Source organism: Scleropages formosus, chromosome 16 (assembly GCF_900964775.1).
Source record: "Scleropages formosus chromosome 16, fSclFor1.1, whole genome shotgun sequence".
Taxonomy (NCBI): Eukaryota; Metazoa; Chordata; class Actinopteri; order Osteoglossiformes; family Osteoglossidae; genus Scleropages; species Scleropages formosus.
Genome location: NC_041821.1, coordinates 22,144,912 through 22,165,713, shown reverse-complemented (window position 1 = coordinate 22,165,713; position 20,802 = coordinate 22,144,912). Strand labels below are relative to the sequence as shown.

The following is a 20,802-nucleotide window of genomic DNA, read 5'->3' as shown; positions in this document are numbered from 1 at the left end:
ACGGAAATGTGACAAGAGGTGAACGCATGACGCAACGTCGACACTCCCACGTACTGTGAGTGACTTTGAAGTTTTAAAAAAAGTCAGTCTTTACAGTCTCAAGTACAAAAATAGATTCTTGATTTTACAGTTTGCTTTGCTGAAAAATTATAAACATCTAAAGGATAACCATACTAGCTTCCAGTACAAAATGTTACAAGAGGTCTACAAGAGAAGAAAGACCACTGTTTTTTTTTTTAGCTGTGGTCCCGTTTTCATCCACCATAACACTTGTTCACTGTCGGCCCGAGCGATGGGTGCGTTTAGTCCTTCTGTTGAAGGGGTAGTTGATGAAGTCAAATGGTCGATGCTCGGGCAAGTGGTGCCCCTTGGGCGGTCGCTTCATGAAGTGAACCTCTCGCTGGTGCTGACGTGTCTTGGAACCCTTTCTGGGCCGGCCCTTCCGCGTGAAGGCCATGTACCATCCTTCATATTTGGCATTCTGCAGTGCTGTGTAGTTGTTCTCCAAAACTATTTCTGTGAAGACACAGTCTTTCCCCTGGCCGTTCGTCTGTCATGGAAAAGAAAGGTTTTTTAATTCCTTCAAAAGTTTGATAACATTTGCTGAGCTGAAATTACATCGAACTACATTCGGTGTTTTATAGTTACAGTATAAGGTAGAAAGCATCATCATTAAGGCTGGAGTGTGCAACTGCCCCAACAGAAGGTAGTGTATCAGACTTTTCTGGATTTGTTGAGGACAAATTCCTGAAATCCTGCAGCCTGTGGAAAAAGCATTTTCTGGTGCTGGTAATCACCGAATGGCACAATTCATACTGCACTATAAGAAATTTGGTTGACTTGCATCATCTGCCATACTCATTGTCTTGGACCTTATCGACATAACAATTTGGCCATTTCATCACTTTTTTCATCACTTTGAAGACCTTGTTAACCTCCGCTAATTATGGCAGATACCTCAGATTGGTTCAGTTGGAGCAGTTTCACTCGTGCGGATCATTCAAAGCTTTGCCTTCCATTTCTCCATCCAGCCGAGTTGACGGATGGCCAAAGAACAAGGTGTCAGTTTCAACATGGTGTTTGCACCAGGTGTGTTCATACTGTGCAAAACCCAATGCTGCCACACAGAACTTTGCTGAAAAAGCTCTTGCACCAACTGTCCATTCTTACATGTGCATCCACTTACTTTGTATTTAAATCAGCCTTAAAAGCTATATATGACTGTTGAAAGATGAACCTACACTTGATACCGCTGTACCGAATAGTATGCATTTATTATGTATTCACTGTTTGATGGTTATCATTTTTTGTTGCTCACAAATACGCGAAACAATTAAATACCGTCATTAGCATCGAGATTTTTAATCCTTGCCTGCACTACAGCCATATAATACAGAACATCTGATTCCTGTCACCAGTCTCTGCCAACTCTGTGACACGTCATGGTCTTAACAAGCCAAACCAAGAGCGCAAACATATTTCTAACCACTTAACAAATTGGACTGTCAAAAATAAACCACATCGACACTGGGGCAAAACACACATCTTGAAAATAAACACACGCGTGAACGTGCACACATGCGCGCGCACACACACACACACACACACACACACGCGGTACTGAGCATCAGAGATGTCACATGAAGTAAGATCAGGGTCCTGGACAGATGGTCCACATGGCAGGAAGCTGAGTAGGTGCTGGCAATATTTGTGTCCCAGTTTATTACCCAGCACAGCAAGAAGGAAGCGCAAATCTACCCTTGGAACAAGAACGGCTGGCTCAAAAAAGTGAGGAAGGATCTAATTTTTTACACTCCATCAACCTTAAAAAAGCTATAAAAGGTGATGGGCTTCAATACGGAATTCACAGGATGCAGGTTATACCAAGGTAGACACAAGAATACCAGAAAGGCTCAGATGCTCAATTATTCAAAAACATGATCATTTCATATTTTAACGTTTTTCACTTTTGTTTATTTAAAAAAAAAAAAAAAAAAAAAAAAAACGGTCATTCAGTTGTGTCATTAGGACTGTTTATGCAAAACTAATAGTCTTCCAGAAATTGCTTTAGTCTCACCTAAAGGATAACAGTAAAAATCAGACATTAGGTGGACAGATATGGTTCATCAGTTCCAGCCATGAGGTTGTTTTGGTAGCTTGCCATCATTTCAATGTAAAATTGCCTATTGCAAAGATATATGAGTCCATCTGTGGTTGACATAAAAAATGTCTTGGACTAATGTCTAACCCTAACTCTAAGGGTACAGTATAAGTTGAAACTGTCAAAAACTTTGAAACAGCAGCTCATAATAACAGATGCCCACCCCTAACACTTGATAAACAAATGTTCAATATTTGCAGTAGCAGAAAATAATAACCATATTCTCCCAAAATTTAAACTCTGACACTGTATAAAAGGGTTTTGTGTGATTCTTTCTGATTAACTATATGTCTTATTATGGCTACTTGACCAATTTATTTTACTCTTATTTACCTCACTAAGCTATATATAAATTTACAATAACACATATATACTGGAAAGTACTGACGTAAAAGAGTATTTGAGAGCTTCAGCCAAGTTCAGCCAAATACTTTGACTGGAAACTTGTGAAAATGCCTCTTTCAACAACACATCCAGTGCCACAAGCCCTTGCAGAGGGAAACTGACTCGAACAAAATTGAGCATAAATTCTTAACCCAGAAGTGAAGATAAGATCTTGTCACATGAACCATTTAACTTATTTAATATTCATTTTTTCTTTTTTTTTACTTATTTGTACTAGTATAATGCTCTACAAAACTATTACAGCAAAAATCCTTGGTTTAACATCGAGCTTCAGCCTTCAAATATGTCCCTTTTAAGTCCCATTTTACATTGCATAATAGTCAACACAAACCAAAATATTTATTTAATTTCACATTATACTTCTTCCAGTCAGATTATTTTACAGAATGCAAAGGTTGAGCACTAAAAAAACCGATTTAAAAAGTAGAGATTTCAACAAAGGTGGGTAATATAGAAAATGCTTTTCTTACTCACCTTGCCAATCAGTTTCCCTCGTTTATTCATGCAGATGTAGTATCCAGTTTCGGCTCCTTTAATACGAACCCGACTTCCAAACGTGTCCGTCTCCACTATGAGTTTGGCTGAGAAAAAATATATATTTTTTTATATGTCTCATGAACAGAAACTACAACCACAGCTTTTTAGTTTCAGTGTAAGAATAGGGATTGTATTTAATTCTGTTAATGCAGCTGTCAGGTCTGTATTTATAAATATAAGTATGGTTTTTCTAGATGTTAGTATCCTTTTTCTCTCTGACTTTCTCTCACACACACTCTCATACAGACAGGGCACACATACATGAAACCCACAGGGACTATTTCTGAGGATTTATGCAAGCTTAAATTCTTGCAGGATGATAAAAACACATGTACTTCTATTCTTTGAAATGAAAGAAGACATCCTGGCTCATAAACTTCTTTATAATTCTTTACTCACTTCACACGTAGGAGTTATGAATAAATTTATTCTGCACTAACTCTCTAGATTAAACTAAAGAAAACGGCAATGCAGAATTTGACATTGAAAGCTGTTATCCGTTTAAGGCAAAGCACAATGATAGAACACGCAGACTAAAAGGATCTGCTACGATCTGCAGGAGACATTTAGCTGTCCTCCGTTTCTAAACTCAAAACACAAAAAACAGTACGTTCGTCTTAAATGAAATATTTCATAGGTTCAGACTATGCGAAACACTATATATTTCCACACGTCTTCATGAAAAATATATGGACATAAATGCATGTCAAGGAATGTGAATGGTGGGGCCGGTGGCTGGACTGGGATCAGTAAGAAGAGGGCAGCACTTCCAGGAAGACAGAAGGGTTGGATGGATGAGCGATGACTTGCTGGTGGAAAAAGCTGCTATGAGAAGAGAGCAGCAGACAGGCTTTGGCCTGCTGTGCCTCCGACACCCACGGATGACATGGATGTTAAAGCGTGGCTGTGGAGCGAAATGGGAATGTGAGTGTGTTTGTGTGCCCGCGTGCGTGCGCACGTGTGTGTGTGTGTGTGCATGTCTGTGGTGGAAGAGGTTAAGCAGATTTTGACTTCATGAAGACATACACACAATTGCGAAATAAGCAAGAGTCTAGTAAGAAGGTGCCTCGGATGCTGACAGCCAACAAGATAGTTGGCAACCTCACACTTGTGGGCAAAAATGCCAAAAAAACACTGCTGACAAGTATTTACTCACTGTACCAGGGATTATTCTGATTCTACATTAACCTCTAAAGGCAACATCAACGCATGGCCATTCCTATGTATAATTTCACCATTTCACTACAATTTCACTCATTACTGCACTTTACCGTTATAAAAATGTATTAAAAAATCTTTAATTTCACCTAAAACTGCCACCAGGTGCAAGGAATTTATTTATTAAAAAAAAACTGATAATGTAATAATTGCTTCTTTTTCTTAAATAACTGAATACTTTGAACGTTACATAAGATATGCATATTGCTATGAAAATCTTTTTGCACATCTTATTGCAGATTGTATTGTAGACAGAAGTATGCTAATGTTACAAAGAATAAAATAACTACAAATAATACACATATTGAATAAATACAATAATAATCTGCTGAAGACATTTCATAAGCTTGTCGTTCAGTAATACATTCAAGCCTTTTCAGTTAATAAGCAAAACATTACTTATTTAAATAAATAAATGTAAAGCAATTACCTGCAAGTCTCTACAAACAATTTATTAACAAATTAAAATGAGTAATCATACGTCCCACGATTTTTCATTTTCAGTTACAAGTATTACCTAGTATTACACCTTTAACACAAGGTGTTTGAAGTCTAGGTTTTCGTGCAGAGTTTAGAACTTTCTAGACATGCTATTACTGTACAACTGGCTATGGTTTGGGGGAAAGCTATTCAGGAAATGTTCAGGAGGTTAAAGTAAGATGAGTTTTAATGGTTATACCAGACATATGTGCATCTCTGGAGAATAGCATTAAGAACAATCTAAAATACTTTCACGTTTTTTCCCTCCTTTATCCCCCGAGTCTCTGCATTCAGCAATTTTGTCGCAGGCCAAACCCAGGTAATAGTAACAGGTAATGTATAACAGGTGTACTTCCCGGCTAACGTCAACAAACCCATGTGCTCCACTGCTTTTCATCAGTAGGGCACGATTACATATTGGATCTCTTCATTTACTCTGACATTAAATTTCAGAGGGAAAAGAAGAAAAAAAAAAACAACAAAATGTTGCATTGCAGTAATTTAAAAGAATTAAGAACTGAATTTGGTTGTTGTCTCACTTTTACTAAGTGCCCTATTGCTAATCCAGTGAATATGGACAGATGCGCACTTAATGGTGTATATGTCATTATTATTATTATTATTATTATTATTATGTTATATATGACCTATGTTACACTTTTACAAATTTTTTACTGCTTTTTAATTATTTTACGTGCCTTCACGAAAGCAGCCCACGTGTCATTGTGCTGCAGGTCTCCACGCCTTTTCCACATGAATGAATGAATAAATGAATGAATGAATGAATGAATGAATGAATGAAACGCGCGGTCGCGCCGCTCACCGTGCGCGTCCCCGTCCTCGGCCATGGCGTTGATGTTCCTGTCCCCCAGGACCTGCACGTGCTTGCCGCTCGTCCGGCTGTAAAGCTGGTAGGTGCGGATGAGGCGGCGACTCACCCGGTCCGTCACCCTGCTTTGCTCACTCACATGCTGCGTAAAATTTGGTGAGGATTGAACGGTTACCTGCAATACACGACACATTCACACGTGTAAAGAGCCTTTCGCACACGGCGCTGCCCGCTGCAAAAAACCCCGAAAGTGAAAAGAAGTGATTCGAAAAGGTGCTTTTTGCTCCTCAGCGCAGCGGACTGCCGTCGCAGCGAAGATTGACATTAATGATTAAATTAATCCGAAGTGCGAAAGCGACTCTTCTTGTCTGTGACAGCGCCGCCAGTCCGCAGTTAAGACCAGCAGGTCAACCGTGCTGACACATCGTGGTCAAAATGCACAGGCAGTCACTGAGTGAGTGGAATAAATCGTGTGAATTAGAGGAGGAACGGAGGGGAACAGCAGCGGCACTGGCTCGGTTAACGGCAATAATGTGCGCGCCGTGTGTCTATAATTAGAAGGAACTGGTCTTTCAGGAGACGCCACGCGCCGCGAGGGGAAGGCGACGCGCAAAGTGCTGAAGGAGACGTCCAGGAGGTGTGTTGTTTGGGAGCTCGCCGGTGATGCCGTGTCCCTAAAGTTGAGGGGACATGACTGTCCTCCTATGACACCGGTCTCGTAGGCTGTGACAGTGCAGACGCGCCGATCCTTCAGCCGCCCTCCTCTCTCTCCCCCTGCCTGCTCCCACTCGCGCTCAGTCTGCGTGGAAGAGGCCGGTCGGTACGCGCTCGCAATGTGCGCGCGGCCACTTGGGCGACGCTCTGACACGCGAGCGAAGGGCGCCGTACGACCGCGGTCTGTATGTATGTGGTGCGTGAATTGAGCAGCGAAAGCGGTTCGTGCGCAAACGGAGCGCGGAGCTCGCGGGGCACCTACCTGCACGTAGGCGCAAAGTACGAAGAAGTGCGCGAGCCTGCAAAACAACAGCAGAACGTATCATCATAATCATCATTACTATTATTATTATTATTATTATTATTATTCAGCGATCATGCATGCGGATTACTGGCGGGAGCTGAAAGTTTCTCACTCCGCATTTGTACTTACAGAGAGCTCAGTCTGGACGGGACCATGTCGAAGTCGCGCGATCGCAGTCGAATCGTCTGCTTTCTCGCGAAATGTTCTCCTCATCAATTCCGCGGGGGACGACGAGTGACAGCGCGCTGCCGGAAAGGACACTTTGTTCGCAGCTCGCGAGGGGATGCAGCGAGAGGCGAAAGAGGCGAAGCGAACAAGCGACGCCGCACGACGTCGGGGAAAAGCGCGGCGCGCAGACCGCTGTGTGTGGAAGCTGGAATAACCGGGCGACTGCGTCGAAACACAAGTTCTAGAAAGTCCGCATCGCTTTCTTGTTCCTTTTCAAAAAGCCCGGGATCATCTGATATCACTGCGAGTGAAACCGTGTCGTGAGCCGGTGACGGAAAGCGGTGACCATAATCCTTCATAACAAGTGTCATTTCATCCTTCCTCACTTATTGTGGGCTAAAAAAACGCGAACGCGGGAGACGAAAATTAGCAGCAGGACTCGCATCTTCTCTTGGATTCAACGTGCGCTTCGGCGGAAAAAGTGAGCGCGTGAAAATGTGATTCCCTGCGATGTCCGCAGTCGGCTGCTGCAACACACATGTGACACAACATGCGTGTGTGTTTGGTGTTGTATTGGAACCCAGGCGTGTGTATTTATCCCTGATCGCGGCTCCGTTGGGTAGAGACACACTTCTTCTTGTCCTTCTTACAGCCTTGAGGATCCTGTGCTGGGTGTCTTGAAGTCAGTCAGAAGTGGCTGAGGGAGTCACACACACACACACACACACACACACACACACACACGCACACACACACACATAGACACACATCCCTGGTTGTGACAGTGGTCATCAGTGATGTTCCTCCGCGGAGCTGTGGTACAAGACTGACTGCATCCCCCTGTCCTGCTCCCTCCTCTACACCCATCGCCAGGCTCCAATGTCAACCCCCTTGTTCACACTTTGCACCCCCATCTTAAAATGGCAGGGACATCCAGGAGGACCAAGCCCCTCCAGAACAAAGGAGACCACCCCCCCCCTCCCTTGCACGTAATTTAAAATACACCTTCATCTAAAAAAAAAATCACTTGTCAGGGGCCCAGATAATAGCAAGAGGGCTGAATAAATATTACAGCAGCTCACAAGTTAAACCACATCAGCTTCAATGGAACGAGTCATCCAGGATGCAGGTAGAAAACGGGGTATAGTGAAATCACTGTATATATCTTTCTCGTACTGTAGTATCCCTTGAACAGGGTATTTCCCTAAAATGATACCCTGCCATGTAAATGGGTAGATCATTAAGTTATTTGTCAGTCATTTTGGAAAAAAGCATCAGAAAAATAAAGGGTAGTAATAATAATAATAATAATAATAATAATAATAATGAGTACATGTTCCAGTTCACATGCCAGAAAAAGAGGCCTGTTACTGTTCAATTTACCATAAACCAAAAACACATAAATTCCAGCATATTTCCCTCCACTTTTTATTTCCCACCCATATCATTTTGACTAAGTACGTTAATTCGTGAAGTAATTAATTAATGCTACTTTATTTCCATGAATAATTAATAATATTAAGACAAAAGTAGTTTATTGGAAAAAGTAATCCCCTTCGGACCGGATGAGCACAAACAACTAATCAAATACGTTATATTTACACTGTAGCCTATTGTATTAAATTAAATACAATGATGAGGAATATGCAGATTCAACAATGCTGTGCTTTAGGATAAAGAAATAGACCAGTGATTGCAGTGATTTGCTCAGTGCTGAATTGTGAAGTTGCAGGGCTGTTTAATGAGGAAGAGTTGTGTATTGGGCTGACTTTGACAATGAAAAGTGTTAGACATTAAAAGGATTACAGGAGATTAACTCCCCCCCCTGCCGCCCAGCATACAAACCTCTTTCCATAATCCAGTAACATCAGACAATCTCCTGTTTACTGCAGTATGATGATCTTTTTACTTCTTAACTTAATTAATGTTTAATCCGGTGAAAGAACATAACAATTACAGTGTTGACAGTAATCATGTGATCTCCAGAACAGGAAACAATCCCAATTAAACATGAATATAACTTTTTGAAATTGATTTCATTTACTTTTTCCATTTACTTTTTCCAGGCTTTATTTGTGAAATGGTTTTTCACTTAGAAAGCTATCTTTATTTGGGCCGCTATTTAAATTTTTCCATTTTTTCCTTTGAACATCATTAAAATTCCATCTATAATTACAGTTCCATAATTTTCTTGCAAGAACTCCACATTCTGCAACTGTAAAATCAATCTGAAAAGATGCAGGCCCACTGGACATGTGCGAATAATTAAACGATAGCCAAACCATTAGCTAAAGCACAAATTTGGCAAATAAACGATCATTTCTACAACAAAAGCGGTAATGCTCTCGACGTTACGCGTACGCAGTTTTATTTTTGTTCAAATACATTTTGGATAATGGCCGAATTTAATTGGAAAGGAAAACACGTGCCCAGAAATGGCACACGGATGAAAAAAGTGCAAAAGACAGGAAAAGAAAGCGCACTGTTAAAGTATCACCAGTGTCTTCATCATTTCGACTGGTGTCATTCACAAACTGAAATATAGCAACAGCAATAATAATAATAATAATAATAATAATAATATGGGTTATCAAATAACAGGCTTGCTTAGGCAAGTATCTCACTTAATAACAAAGTAAAATGCGAAGTAAAGGGTACATGTTGGAGCAGTGCTTTCGCCTGCCACTGAAACGATCAGTGCGACATGTCCTGGGCCCGAAAAAACAGCCTTGAAAAGAAGCAATCGATAATAAGGGAGAAACTGTTGACAGCGCCCCCTACAGGAACGTAAAGCACACGTCCGGGTAATTAGCAGCTCGCACAAGGCAAGAAGGCCAAGCTTCAGTGCAACTGCTCTGTTTTCACAAACACTAAAGCAGTAGTTCAGAACCAGGAGATTACAGGTAGCTTATTCAGTATAAATAGTGAATTAATTTTCATATATTATTATTAATAACTTTACCCTTTGCGCGAGGGTCAGGCCATATAAATGGGCCATTAACATCCAAGTGAAGCTGTACGGCTGAGCGGCTCAGCGTAGCCCCAGGGCGAGCTGGGCTTCTCATTGACCTCATCAGCGCTGCTCTCTGCGCATTTGCGCCTAACCTCAGGTGCTCACTAGCGTGGGAATACCACCGAGGTGGGAAAACTCTGGGATCCGTTGCAGTGCAAATTGAGAAAATCTCCCCCCTCAGCCAAGCCGACGACCGAGAATTTCTCAGAGAGAGAGAGAGAGAGAGAGCGGTGCTGTTCGGAGTGCACCGCGGTACATATGGGCTGTGTTTCCTGAAGCTGTTAAGGTACCGCGCCGTTCCGCTTGGCGTCGGAACTGACGACTTAACGACCGCAAATTCACAATCCGTCATGAGCGCCGCTCCACCTTTTGCGGTGTCTCCTTAGTAACATTTAAATTCAACAAAAAGTATTTCTTACGAAGAAAAGCAACGACCGGCTTCCTCTTGCACCGAATTTCGTCTGAGATTGTTTGCGTCTTCATTGTCGTACGATGAACTCATAACCCGAATAAAACCGGTCTAAGTACGCATCCGTTTGCTGTCGTTTGTCCTTTCGCATTTATTAACGCACCCCGATGCTTATTTTACCCTGTTGTTAGGGGGGTTTATATTTCTTCCGCACTCAGAATGCCCCGATTAGTTCTCCATTTGTTTGACACGGTTTGCAGCCTTTAGTGGTCACTTTCTCCTCCGCATAACGCATCAGCTACGTGCCACGCTTCGAAGCTAACCGACCACATCTAACGCAGCGCGTGTTCGGCCTCGCGACGCATGCGTATGAGTGAAACACGGCGGCACGCGCCCGAGATGCTGCGGACGTGCATCTCCATCTCCAGACTCGACTCTCTCTTTTCGCCACGTGAGAGAGGTAGCTCCTCCACGCCTCATGCTTCAGATGGTCCTGAAACCGAGGACATTTTCAAACGAGAGGTTTGGATATAAGCACGATTTTAATGCGCCGTGCAGCAACGTGAAAAAATGGACGAGTTATAGGAAAATATTAAAACATTTCTTTATTACCGCACCCAGATAATACAGAACAGTCTACATATTGACAGTCAACTGATGCTTTTTTCCAATGTGGTGTGAAACCTTAGGCTTACTTGCAATGACCTACCAGTTTATACAGTCGGGAAACCTTTTCTGGAGCGATTTTGGGGTCAGGGTTTTGAAAGAGTAGCTGCTGGCATAGAGCAGGCCTGTGTTTGTATTTGCGTCTTGCCGCAGCGGTGCTCGGAGACCTCTGTCGTATCCGCGTGGAAAAGAGGAAAGGAGAGACGGAGGCGGGGGATGGGAAGTGGGCGGAACGTACGCGTGTCAGCGGCGTAATTGTACGTCCTAATGGGAAAGTATACGTCGAGATCGGCCTCGCTGAACAAGGCCTCGCGCAGTCACTCCAGATTCTCGAAACCCCCAAACAACAATTATGCAAATTGTCCAAAAATACGGGCCGAAGAAGTGTTTTGTCCGAGGGGGTGGGGTAGGTATAGTGAAAGGTAACTGTGCCCGGGGTGAAAATTGCATTTCCTCTAAATTGTGTGTCACAAGTGCAGCCCCTGCTGACCCCTGGGGCCGGGCCGGGGGGCCGCGCGGAAGCCGTGATGGATGGTACCGTGTCAGGGGTCAAGAAGAACCCGGTGCGGCCGTGTGCCAGGCAGCGGGGTGTTAGACACCTGCTGGTGGCCTCTAGGGCCCGGTCACTCTCACGACAAGGGCATGAAGTGGAGGAGAACAAGACCCTCTCTTTGGCCAGAGCAAAGCTAGCGGGGAGCTTTCCAGCCCAGCCGAAAAATGATGCTGAAGGCCACGAAGCATGTGTTTAATAATTAATACGCTTACCAGATGCTCCGCTCCTCAGAGATTTGCCGAGTTTACAGGTTTACTCATTTATACAGCTGGATATTTACTGAATAAATTCAGGTTAAGTGCCTTTCTCAAGGGTGCCGCAGCAGTGCCCCTCCTGGGATGTGTACCTGGAACCTTCTGGAACAACAGCAAAATACATTATGGTAATTTGAAACGTACCACACTCAATTTAAGAGCCACGTGGATTATTCCTCTCCCTTTAAAATGCTAGATTTAGAGTTAAATCCTCGCTGCTCCTGCAGAAAAGTTCTATTAAAATTTTCAAAACCGATACCGAACTTCTCTGATTTCATTTTTTTTTTTTAAAATACAGGAAACGGCGACTGTCGAATGTTTTCTGGAAACGACGTCTTTTCGGCCAGCAAATAAAAATCTGCAAACATTTAGAAAGAATAGCAAAATAATGAAAAGCCTTTATTAAAAGTATCGCTGCACAGCGTATGCCTTTCATATGTATTTCTGATGATGTGAGAATTGTGTGGCGGTATTAAAAATAAAAATACGTGTATTTATGTCAGAAAAGTTCCCAAGTAAGACATAGTAGTATATATTCCAGGCCTGCAAAACAATTACTTTTCTTTTTGGGAATATTTAATGAAAGAAGTGGAATTAATATGGTCCACTAAGTGGTTGGAGGCTAAGGACGGAGAAGGGGAGAACGGGTCCCCTTTCAGAGCGGCTCTCCCCAGGAGGCTGCAAGGCCCACGGGCTGCCCGGGTCACCGGAATAATTAACATGTAATTTGTAAAGTGACACTGTAAGAATGCATGTGGGATGAATGGTAGATGAAGACGACGCTGTGCGCAGCGCTTTCGAACGCGGCTCTTGACGCGTTACGTTTTCGAGAAGGAGAAGCTTCGCTTGAATTCTCTGCCGTGATCTGCTCTTTGGGCTTTCGGTGGTTTACCGGCGCTGGTGTTCCCCGCGCCGCTTAGTTTACATCCGTAGAGATAACCAAGTGCAGGCACCATCACCTATCCGTTTATCTTCAGGACACCAGTTCATGCTGTTACTGTATAAATGTTATTCAGCACAGCTGAAACGTGGAAGTACCAAAATGAGTCAAATATGTGCACATTATGAATATTGATTCACTACATTTATTGGGGGGGACGCATGGTGGCGCAGTGGGTTGAACTGGGTCCTGCTCTCCGGTGGGTCTGGGGTTCAAGTCCCACTTGGGGTGCCTTGCAATGGAGTGGTGTCCCATCCTGGGTGTGTCCCCTCCCCCTCCAGCCCCTCGCCCTGCGTTGCCAGGTTAGGCTCCGGCTCCCTGCGACCCCGTGTGGGATAAGCGGTTCAGACAATGTGTGTGTGTGTGTGTGTGTGTGTGTGCACATTTAATAGGGTTATGCAACACAGTGGGTAAGTATTGTAGTAATTTGGTTGTAGGTCTCCAGTTTACAGACAGCAGTTGAAAAGCATTGAACTGGACTTTAACATCAATAACGACCTGCATAAATAGTTTAATATTTAAAAAAAAAAAAATCAACAGTAAATATTGAGAAAAGGTATCTTTGATTTAGTGGAGCTTTTTGTGTCGAGAAGAATTATGAAAGAGGCACAGAAAAAACACTCTTTTTTGCCCATGAGAAATCTGTTGTGTCTGGACTATCAGTGTTTTAAATAAGAATTTGTCAAATTTGCGACGTCCTCATTATGAGGTGCTTGCTGTGATTTAACTGTTGCACCCTTTTTTAATGCAAAAACCTTGTAATTTACCTTGTGATGTTTGTCATACGCTGAATATTTGGCAGGGGGGGATATGGCAGCATGATAGGACTGCGCTCGCTACTTACTGACCCTTTCAAATTGTTGCTCAGTGAAATGAACCCGGAAATAATATTCTGAAGTCACGATACTGACAGCTTCCGTGTTGCTGCAGGAATTTTAATCTTCCCTGGGTTTCTCTATCCTCTTCGCTAGGTCAGTGTTAACATAAAAAAAAAAAAAAAACAAACTTTTCACAACTTCTTCATTCATTACAGGGTTTCAATAGTGACCATTAATGATCCAGATGGAAAAAATGTCGCTCTTTGGTATCTATTAATAAAAATCTCCAGCATCGCGTATTCCCATACTGTAGGCTAGTGGCTGTTTCATAGCCCCGTTGGGTTAACCGTGCTGTAATTTTAGCTTCTTTCGATGAACACATGTAAGTAATATGTATTCCATGTGAACACAATATGGTTTTAGCATCCACCCTATAGACATCTGCCATTGTTCAAACTTGTCTTGGCTTTTCAAGATCACTTACTGCCTTTTCCTGTGTTCATACAGTATATTTCCCAACCTTTTGAAAGATTTCCTATTTGAAATTAGTCAACTTGCATAGTTTGACCAAGAAATGCCTGTTTTGTTTTTTTTTAAATCTCTATTAATAAATAGAATAAAATTCATTTGAAACAGCACCGTTTCATTTTTGAACGTTTCGCCCAACCTGAAATTTTTGTAGTGGTTTCTAAATATTAATGATCGCTGTTTATTTTTATTGATAAAAGACAAATTTTCTTCTGATGCCGTGCAAAGTACCATTAGTTTACCAGCCAACGTGATAGAAAAGACTCAACAATCCCAACTATTTTAATTAAAACTGGCGATGTAATTTGTTTGTTTTTTGCCAAATACTTTCCCCTCATTTTATCACTCAGACTCGACAAGAGAAACAGCCTCTGCGGTAAAACATATAAGAATCCAAACGAACCGTAACTGTTTTCTCCACACTTTAAGGCCCAATATACGATCACGATTGCCATCAGTATTTATTGAGTCAAGTGTGTCCCATAATAAATCAGCTATTTTAGCTGATGCTGGGATTTAGAGAGTGAAAATGTACCCAGATATATTAGTACCAGGAACGATGATCAGGTGATTGAGCCACCTGTGACTGCTCAGTGCCTGGTCCCTACTGGTTGTTCTCCACCTGGGGACTGCAGCATGGCAGCAGCCAGCGAGCAGATTCGAGACAGGACGGTGGTATTTCGGGCCCGGGTCCGCCGTGAGCTTGGAGTCTGTAATAATCGAGCGTCATTTCAGGCACCCCACTTAAGCGCCGGTGTTTCGCATGCCAACGTGTTCCATTTCTTCTCACGCCGAAAGCCCAGGATCTGGTGTCCAGTTGTGGAACTCAGGGCTGGAGCCACGCCAAGTGCTGCCCCGCTCGCAGCGCGCCTATTCCCGTTTCCCCACGGCCGCGACTGCTTTTCACATTTCGCTCCGCGAATACAATGCATGATATCAGCACGGCGCAAAGGCAGCATCGGTAGGGGCTGTAAAACTCTTGGCAAGCGAGTGCCAGTTATTCATAGAAGAGCAGTGACTGAATGTCTGAAACAGCGAGGAACAGACTGCATTTACAGAGGTAGGTTTCCCTCGGTCTAACGCGGGACATTAAAAAACCATTGCCGTAGGAGGGACGGCGGAAAGGTAGAGAGTGCGGCGAAAGCGGCGGAGGGTGTGTTCGTAATGTGGAAAAACACGAACGTGAGAATATGTTCCCGATTTTGCCTTCTCGCACGTCATACCGAGGAGACGTACGCTTTCTGTCGTTACAAACGGCCATTTTTCAAAAGTACGAATATGGTGTTTCGCGTTGCATCAGCCGGGGATGCCGGGCCCCGGATCTTGCTTGGTGGAAAGGTAAGGTAGGGTAAGGTAAGGTAAGAGGAGCCATTGACCAAGGCTGCTGTGGATGAAAAATGACATGCCATGACATGTAGGTGGCCAAGCCAAGTCAAAAGGTGGTCAGTCAAAATTTGACAGGCTCTTGGCACGGTGCAGGTACAACGGGCTCAGCGGAGTTCACCTTGTTACGCTGAGTCCTGCTTTCTCCCCAATCTCCCCAATCTGTAATCCTAACGGGCTCAAAAATCCTTGTAGAGGAAGTGATAGTGGAAGCCAGGGGACTGTATGGCTCATAGAGACCCCCATACATGAAAGTGTTCCATAGTGTATATCATAGTATATCATACAATGTGACATTAATAGTGTCTTATACCCTTTAAGAATGTTTTACATAAAGGCCGCTTAGAGAAGGTTGCAGAATATGTGTCTCACTCGTAGAAGTTGCCAAAAATGTGTCATTGTGCATTTCACTCACTCATCTGATAATTCATCCCATCATCCCCACCACATCTAGTTAACAACATCTAAGTCAGTTAACTAAGTAAAGACCTGCTTGTTCTGCTAGTCATGGAAGCTGAAAAGGTATGAAGTTTTTTTTTCTGTAACAAAAGTGACTGTTAGGAGTAACTGTTCGATTGCATCTCACAGCTCTGTAGTGGTGGGTCTGGGGTTCGAGTCCCCGTTTGGGGTGCCTTGCGGTAGACTGGCGTCCTGTCCTGGGTGTGTCCCCAGCCCTGCACCCTGAGTTGCTGGGTTAGGCTCCGGATCGCCGCGACCCTGCTCGGGACAAGCGGTTTCAGTCAATGTGTGTGTGTGTGTGTGTATTTTTTCTCTATCCGTATTAGTCAAGAAAATAGGCCGAAATGGTTATTGGCCCAATCTGCTGAATTCTCTCCCATCTGACTTCAGTGTATCCCTTGACTTTATTGCACTTGTCCCTTGAATGCAGCGTGATTTACAGTCTTGTAAACACATAGCAAGCAGCATTGGAAAGGCTTTAACAAAGTCAATAAAAGCAGACATCATTCCTGGTACCGGAGCGTTCGTGCCCTCCCCGCACGCACGCACGCACGCACACAGACACACGCCACCCCTCAGCGCCGAGTGACACGCAGGCCGATGCCTTTTGCAGTTCTGCCCGCTGGCCCATTCGATTCTGCTTCGTCCCGTCCTCGCAACGCTCCGGGACCCAGCGGCCCCCCGGTGCGCAGGCAGCTGTGTTGACTGGGGGAGAGGACCATGAAAAAGGGAAGAAGAAAGAGCAGGGCTTTCAGAGGTCCTCTGGGGGGTGGGGGAGATGTACCTTCTCTCTGTCTTCAGCAGTGCGCGGCGGAGCGGGCCGCACTGAACCGGGAGAGAGCCGCCCCACCACCCCTGCTCTCCGGATATCACGTTACAGTCTGAACTCACCTCCTTTGGATTTGCGTGCATCGCCCACCCATTGCTTCGCAATGACAAGCAGAAAAAAATGAATACCTTCGACAGATGCGCTTCATGAAACAAGCTGGTGCTCTTTGACCGGTACTGCCGGGTGGGCTTCATCTTAAGTACCGACCCTCTACCGTGAGCGAACGCAATTTTACACGGAGACGCATATTTGGGAGGGGATTGTCGCAAAAGGCTGCACGGCACATTTTACAGGAGGTTTTTTTTTTTTTTTTTAAAAAAAATCACAGATTCATACAGTTTAAATTACCTCCATGTCACTTTATCAGGCCTGGTCTTCAGTAGAAGCATTGAAACCCAAGTGGAAATTCCTTAAAAAAGGAGAAGGAAATAAACCTAGGATGCGAATTTTAAGCTGACATCACTCAAGTACCAGTTGGGCATCATCAGTGCCCAGAGGGGTTACATCTCAGCAGCTCTCACTCCCTGCAGCAGCTGTCGGCATGATCTTTGGTGTGAATTCCAGAGTATTTTATTTTCAATCCCATTTCAAGCAATTGCGTAATATTTCAAGCCCTGCTGAGCAAAAAACCATATTGTGATTGAACATATTTACAGAGGATGACTGTATAATAACATTTAATATGCTGATCTGCTGGTCCTGCAGTTTCACTCTCATTTTTCTGAAGTATTTAACCCAGTTTGTTTCAGGCTCAACTAAAATTTTCAGCGAGAAATGAGAAAGTATGCGTTTGTCAAGTTCATAACTTGGTTTCTATTAAAATATCGACAGGGGCACAGTGGGTTGGACCACGGTCCTGCTCTCCGCTGGGTCTGGGGTTCGAGTCCCGCTTGGGGTGCCTTGTGACGGACTGGCATCCCGTCCTGGGTGTGTCCCCTCCCCCTCCGGCCTTATGCCCTGAGTTGCCGGGTAGGCTCCGGTTCCCTGCGACCCCGTATGGGACAAGCGGTTCTGAAAATGTGTGTGTATTAAAATATCTAAATTCAGTCATTTCTTTTTTTCTTTTTTTTTTTTTTTTTAATTTAAATAAAACGGATGGCTACAGAATTCACTACTTGCGGCCAAATGGTTACAGGTTCTAGTCTCAGGACGATCTTTGTTATGGTACCAAGGCACCTTTTAAGCATCGTATAGTAACTTTTTGTCCTGTGTATAAATCAAATTCAATGGCACTTTAAAAATATGAAAAAAAGACATTAAAGCTACATATTTAAAAGAATCTGAATGCACTTGTGACTGCATCATCTGTCCATCTAACCAAGTATAAATACAGAACTGTAAAAGCTCAATCCCACAGAATCTGATGATATCAAACAATGGGGTCTTCCATTTAAATGCTTCATTAAAATGACTAATAAAAATGAAAGATGCTGATAATAACAATCAGAACCAGTAGGCATTAGTCGTTCCTTGTAGTCTTTATTTTAGAATATCAAAACAAAGATGTTAAATATTATGGTCAGACCGTTATGGCCTTTACATTTATAACTGGCGGTTTTCCAATTGGGTTGTGGCAGTATAGCACGAAAATAATTGCAATAGCATGTGTCACTGTACATTTATGACATTTTCACCTGGTGAACCAAACACTGATCTCTCCCCAGTTTCTCACAGGCAATAACTTTTAAGAAGGGTGAGAAAATCGCAACTTAAAATTGATCGTTAAAGCACAAGAAAAAAAAAAAAAAAACTGGAGTTTGGTTTAGAAGCCTGGGGGTGGGAGTAGGTGCTGCGAGGATTGGGGGCACTACCTATCGGCACAATGACATTATTGATCTCAATTAAAGTGTTCCCACAGCCATTCCTTCGGCTGAAAGCACACATTGCAAAAAAAAAAAAAAAAAAAAAACTATAAAAAATGACCTGTGACTCACCTGCCCCCCACTCCCTGCCCTGAGCACGCTGCTTGAGATGGAGCTCAAAGAGAGCAAAGACAGAGAGATATAGACCCAGAGAGGGAGTGAGAATTGGAATAAAGTGGAAAAGCAGATAAGGAGCAGGTCTAGCTGGAATTCAGAGCAAAGGGAGGGCCGAAAGGAGAAAAACAGCACAGAAACAGAGAAAGAGAGCGAGAGCAAGCGAGAGCTGTTGTGTTTATGTAGTCCCCTTCAAAGGAAAGCGTAATTATTTTTCCATGCCGTGTGCAGCACTGTAGGCTGCGGGCTTCGAATTCTGGTGGAAGCTTCGATGTGCTTAACCCCGTACCTCCCCGCCGCACTGCACCACTCCTCGTATGTGGCGTGCAGCCTCAGGTGAGTGGCAGCGGAGAAATAGCGCTGTGCTCTACGGATGTACATTTTCACAGCTGTTCTTATGTGTTAATGCTACACCAAAACACACACACACACACATCATAATGCCACATTCTTCGTTAACAGGGTGTGTCATGCAATTCACATGCCAGGGGTTTAAAAACTTGTGTCCTGGTGTTCCCCAGGGTATACTGGTTTTTGTCTCATCTCACACCGAATTATGAAATATTTTGTTAAACTGAATTATTTGTTGAGCGAATCACAGAATTTAAATCACATTGAACTGAACAAATTAAAAAAAACTACGCTTTTTTAAAATCTGGTTTCTTCAAATTGTTACTTGGCAAATGTGTCAGTCACAGTTATAATTTCACTTGTTTTACTATTTAATGGTCACTGTTTTGTTCATCCCCTGTGGCGGACTGGTGTCCTGTCCAGGCTATACCCTGCCTCATGCCCTGTGCTTCTGGGATGAGCTCTATTGTTACCAGAGAGTGGAAGAGCACTTACTGATGATACATTCACGTTCTGAAGTTTAGACTAATCACACAAACACACATTCAGAACCGCTTGTCCCATACGGGGTCACGGGGAACCGGAGCCTACCCGGCAACACAGGGCGTAAGGCCGGAGGGGGAGGGGACACACCCAGGACGGGACGCCAGTCCGTCGCAAGGCACCCCAAGCGGGACTCGAACCCCAGACCCACTGGAGAGCAGGACCCGGTCCAACCCACTGCATCACCGCACCCCCTCATTTAGACTAATCATTTAGCCCATTTAAAATATATCCTTCTCAATTTTTGGAGGCATAATAACGTCTAAGCAATGAAAGAATAATCAAATTTATTCAACAATAAATTGTCTTATATACATTGAAAATCTGAACAACATAAACATTACTATGATTAATTTAAGGTTATTCTTGTTCTGCATTAACAATAAAGTAATGCAAATTAAATAGGAACAAATCTGGAAAAATTAACATAACAGTGACCCACCAGGAACTGAGATTGATCCATCTACCTCACTCCAGCCAAGACACCTTTGATTCTTTCTATTGCAAAGTTTCACTGCAAAATCTAGAAGTTAAAACTCTAAGCTTAGGTATTTACTGGTCAGCAGTGCCCCTTCTGAGATGAAAAACTTAGACCTTCAGTCTAAATAAAACTCCTTGAGTTATTGCAGTTGTCTAGCAGAGGTGTGGTGGCTTTTGTTTCAGTATTAGTAATCAGTTTAGCATATTTTACTGTATTGGTACCAGGTTTCTTTATTGTTCCCTTATTGTGAGGCTTTAAGAAGGTCCTGATGCAGAGTCTGAATACACTGAAAAGCAAGTGCAGGTGCAACATGGGCTTCATTGAAAGGGAGTTACTGCATTCCTTCTCATTGCTTCCTGGTGGTCATATGTATCAGTCTTGGAAAATGGTACCAGAAAGAGACTGAAAAAGTTATTAGTGATAACAGACAATTTTGGCGCAGAACGTGTACAGAACAAAATAACTGGAAAGCTTTATCCAGGTGGCAGCATGGTTAAATTGTCCATTTGCATATGAATGCATGATTATTTCAACAAAAACAAAACTTCATGAAATAATTATTCACTCATACACCTCTTTAAGGGAACTGGCGGTCCACTTTTTTGTCCAGTGTCTTTGGCATTTTACGAATGGCTTCTTCATTCTGACGGAAAGATGTTGTTCCATCTCTTATGCAAGATGATCAATACAGAAATAATTGTTGTAATCACAATAATTAGTCAAATATCATAAAAACCCCTAACTGACAGTTGAGCATATATGCGTTATTATTATACTATGCGT

The 20,802-nt window shown here is 43.1% G+C and overlaps 1 protein-coding gene across 1 annotated transcript; it reads right to left on the bottom strand.

Moving 5' to 3' along the window:
• Positions 1–217: 217 nt before the first annotated feature.
• On the bottom strand, positions 218–7,939 carry LOC108933565 (fibroblast growth factor 8). The gene is made up of 5 exons (XM_018750731.2): positions 6,778–7,939; positions 6,607–6,643; positions 5,625–5,805; positions 3,041–3,147; positions 218–550 (listed from the first exon to the last, which is right to left on the bottom strand). The coding sequence occupies exons 1-5, from the start codon at positions 6,801–6,803 to the stop codon at positions 275–277; spliced, it is 627 nt and encodes a 208-aa protein (XP_018606247.1). The 5' UTR covers positions 6,804–7,939; the 3' UTR covers positions 218–274.
• Between the last annotated feature and the right edge of the window lie 12,863 nt (positions 7,940–20,802).

Bases quoted from the DNA above. Each gene is read 5' to 3' on its own strand.
- LOC108933565 (XM_018750731.2), bottom strand. From the start codon at position 6,803: ATGGTCCCGTCCAGACTGAGCTCTCT. The intron at 6,644-6,777 runs GTAAGTACAAAT...GTTGTTTTGCAG, and splicing joins CCGTCCAGACTGAGCTCTCT to GCTCGCGCACTTCTTCGTAC. The intron at 5,806-6,606 runs GTAGGTGCCCCG...CGTGTATTGCAG, and splicing joins TACTTTGCGCCTACGTGCAG to GTAACCGTTCAATCCTCACC.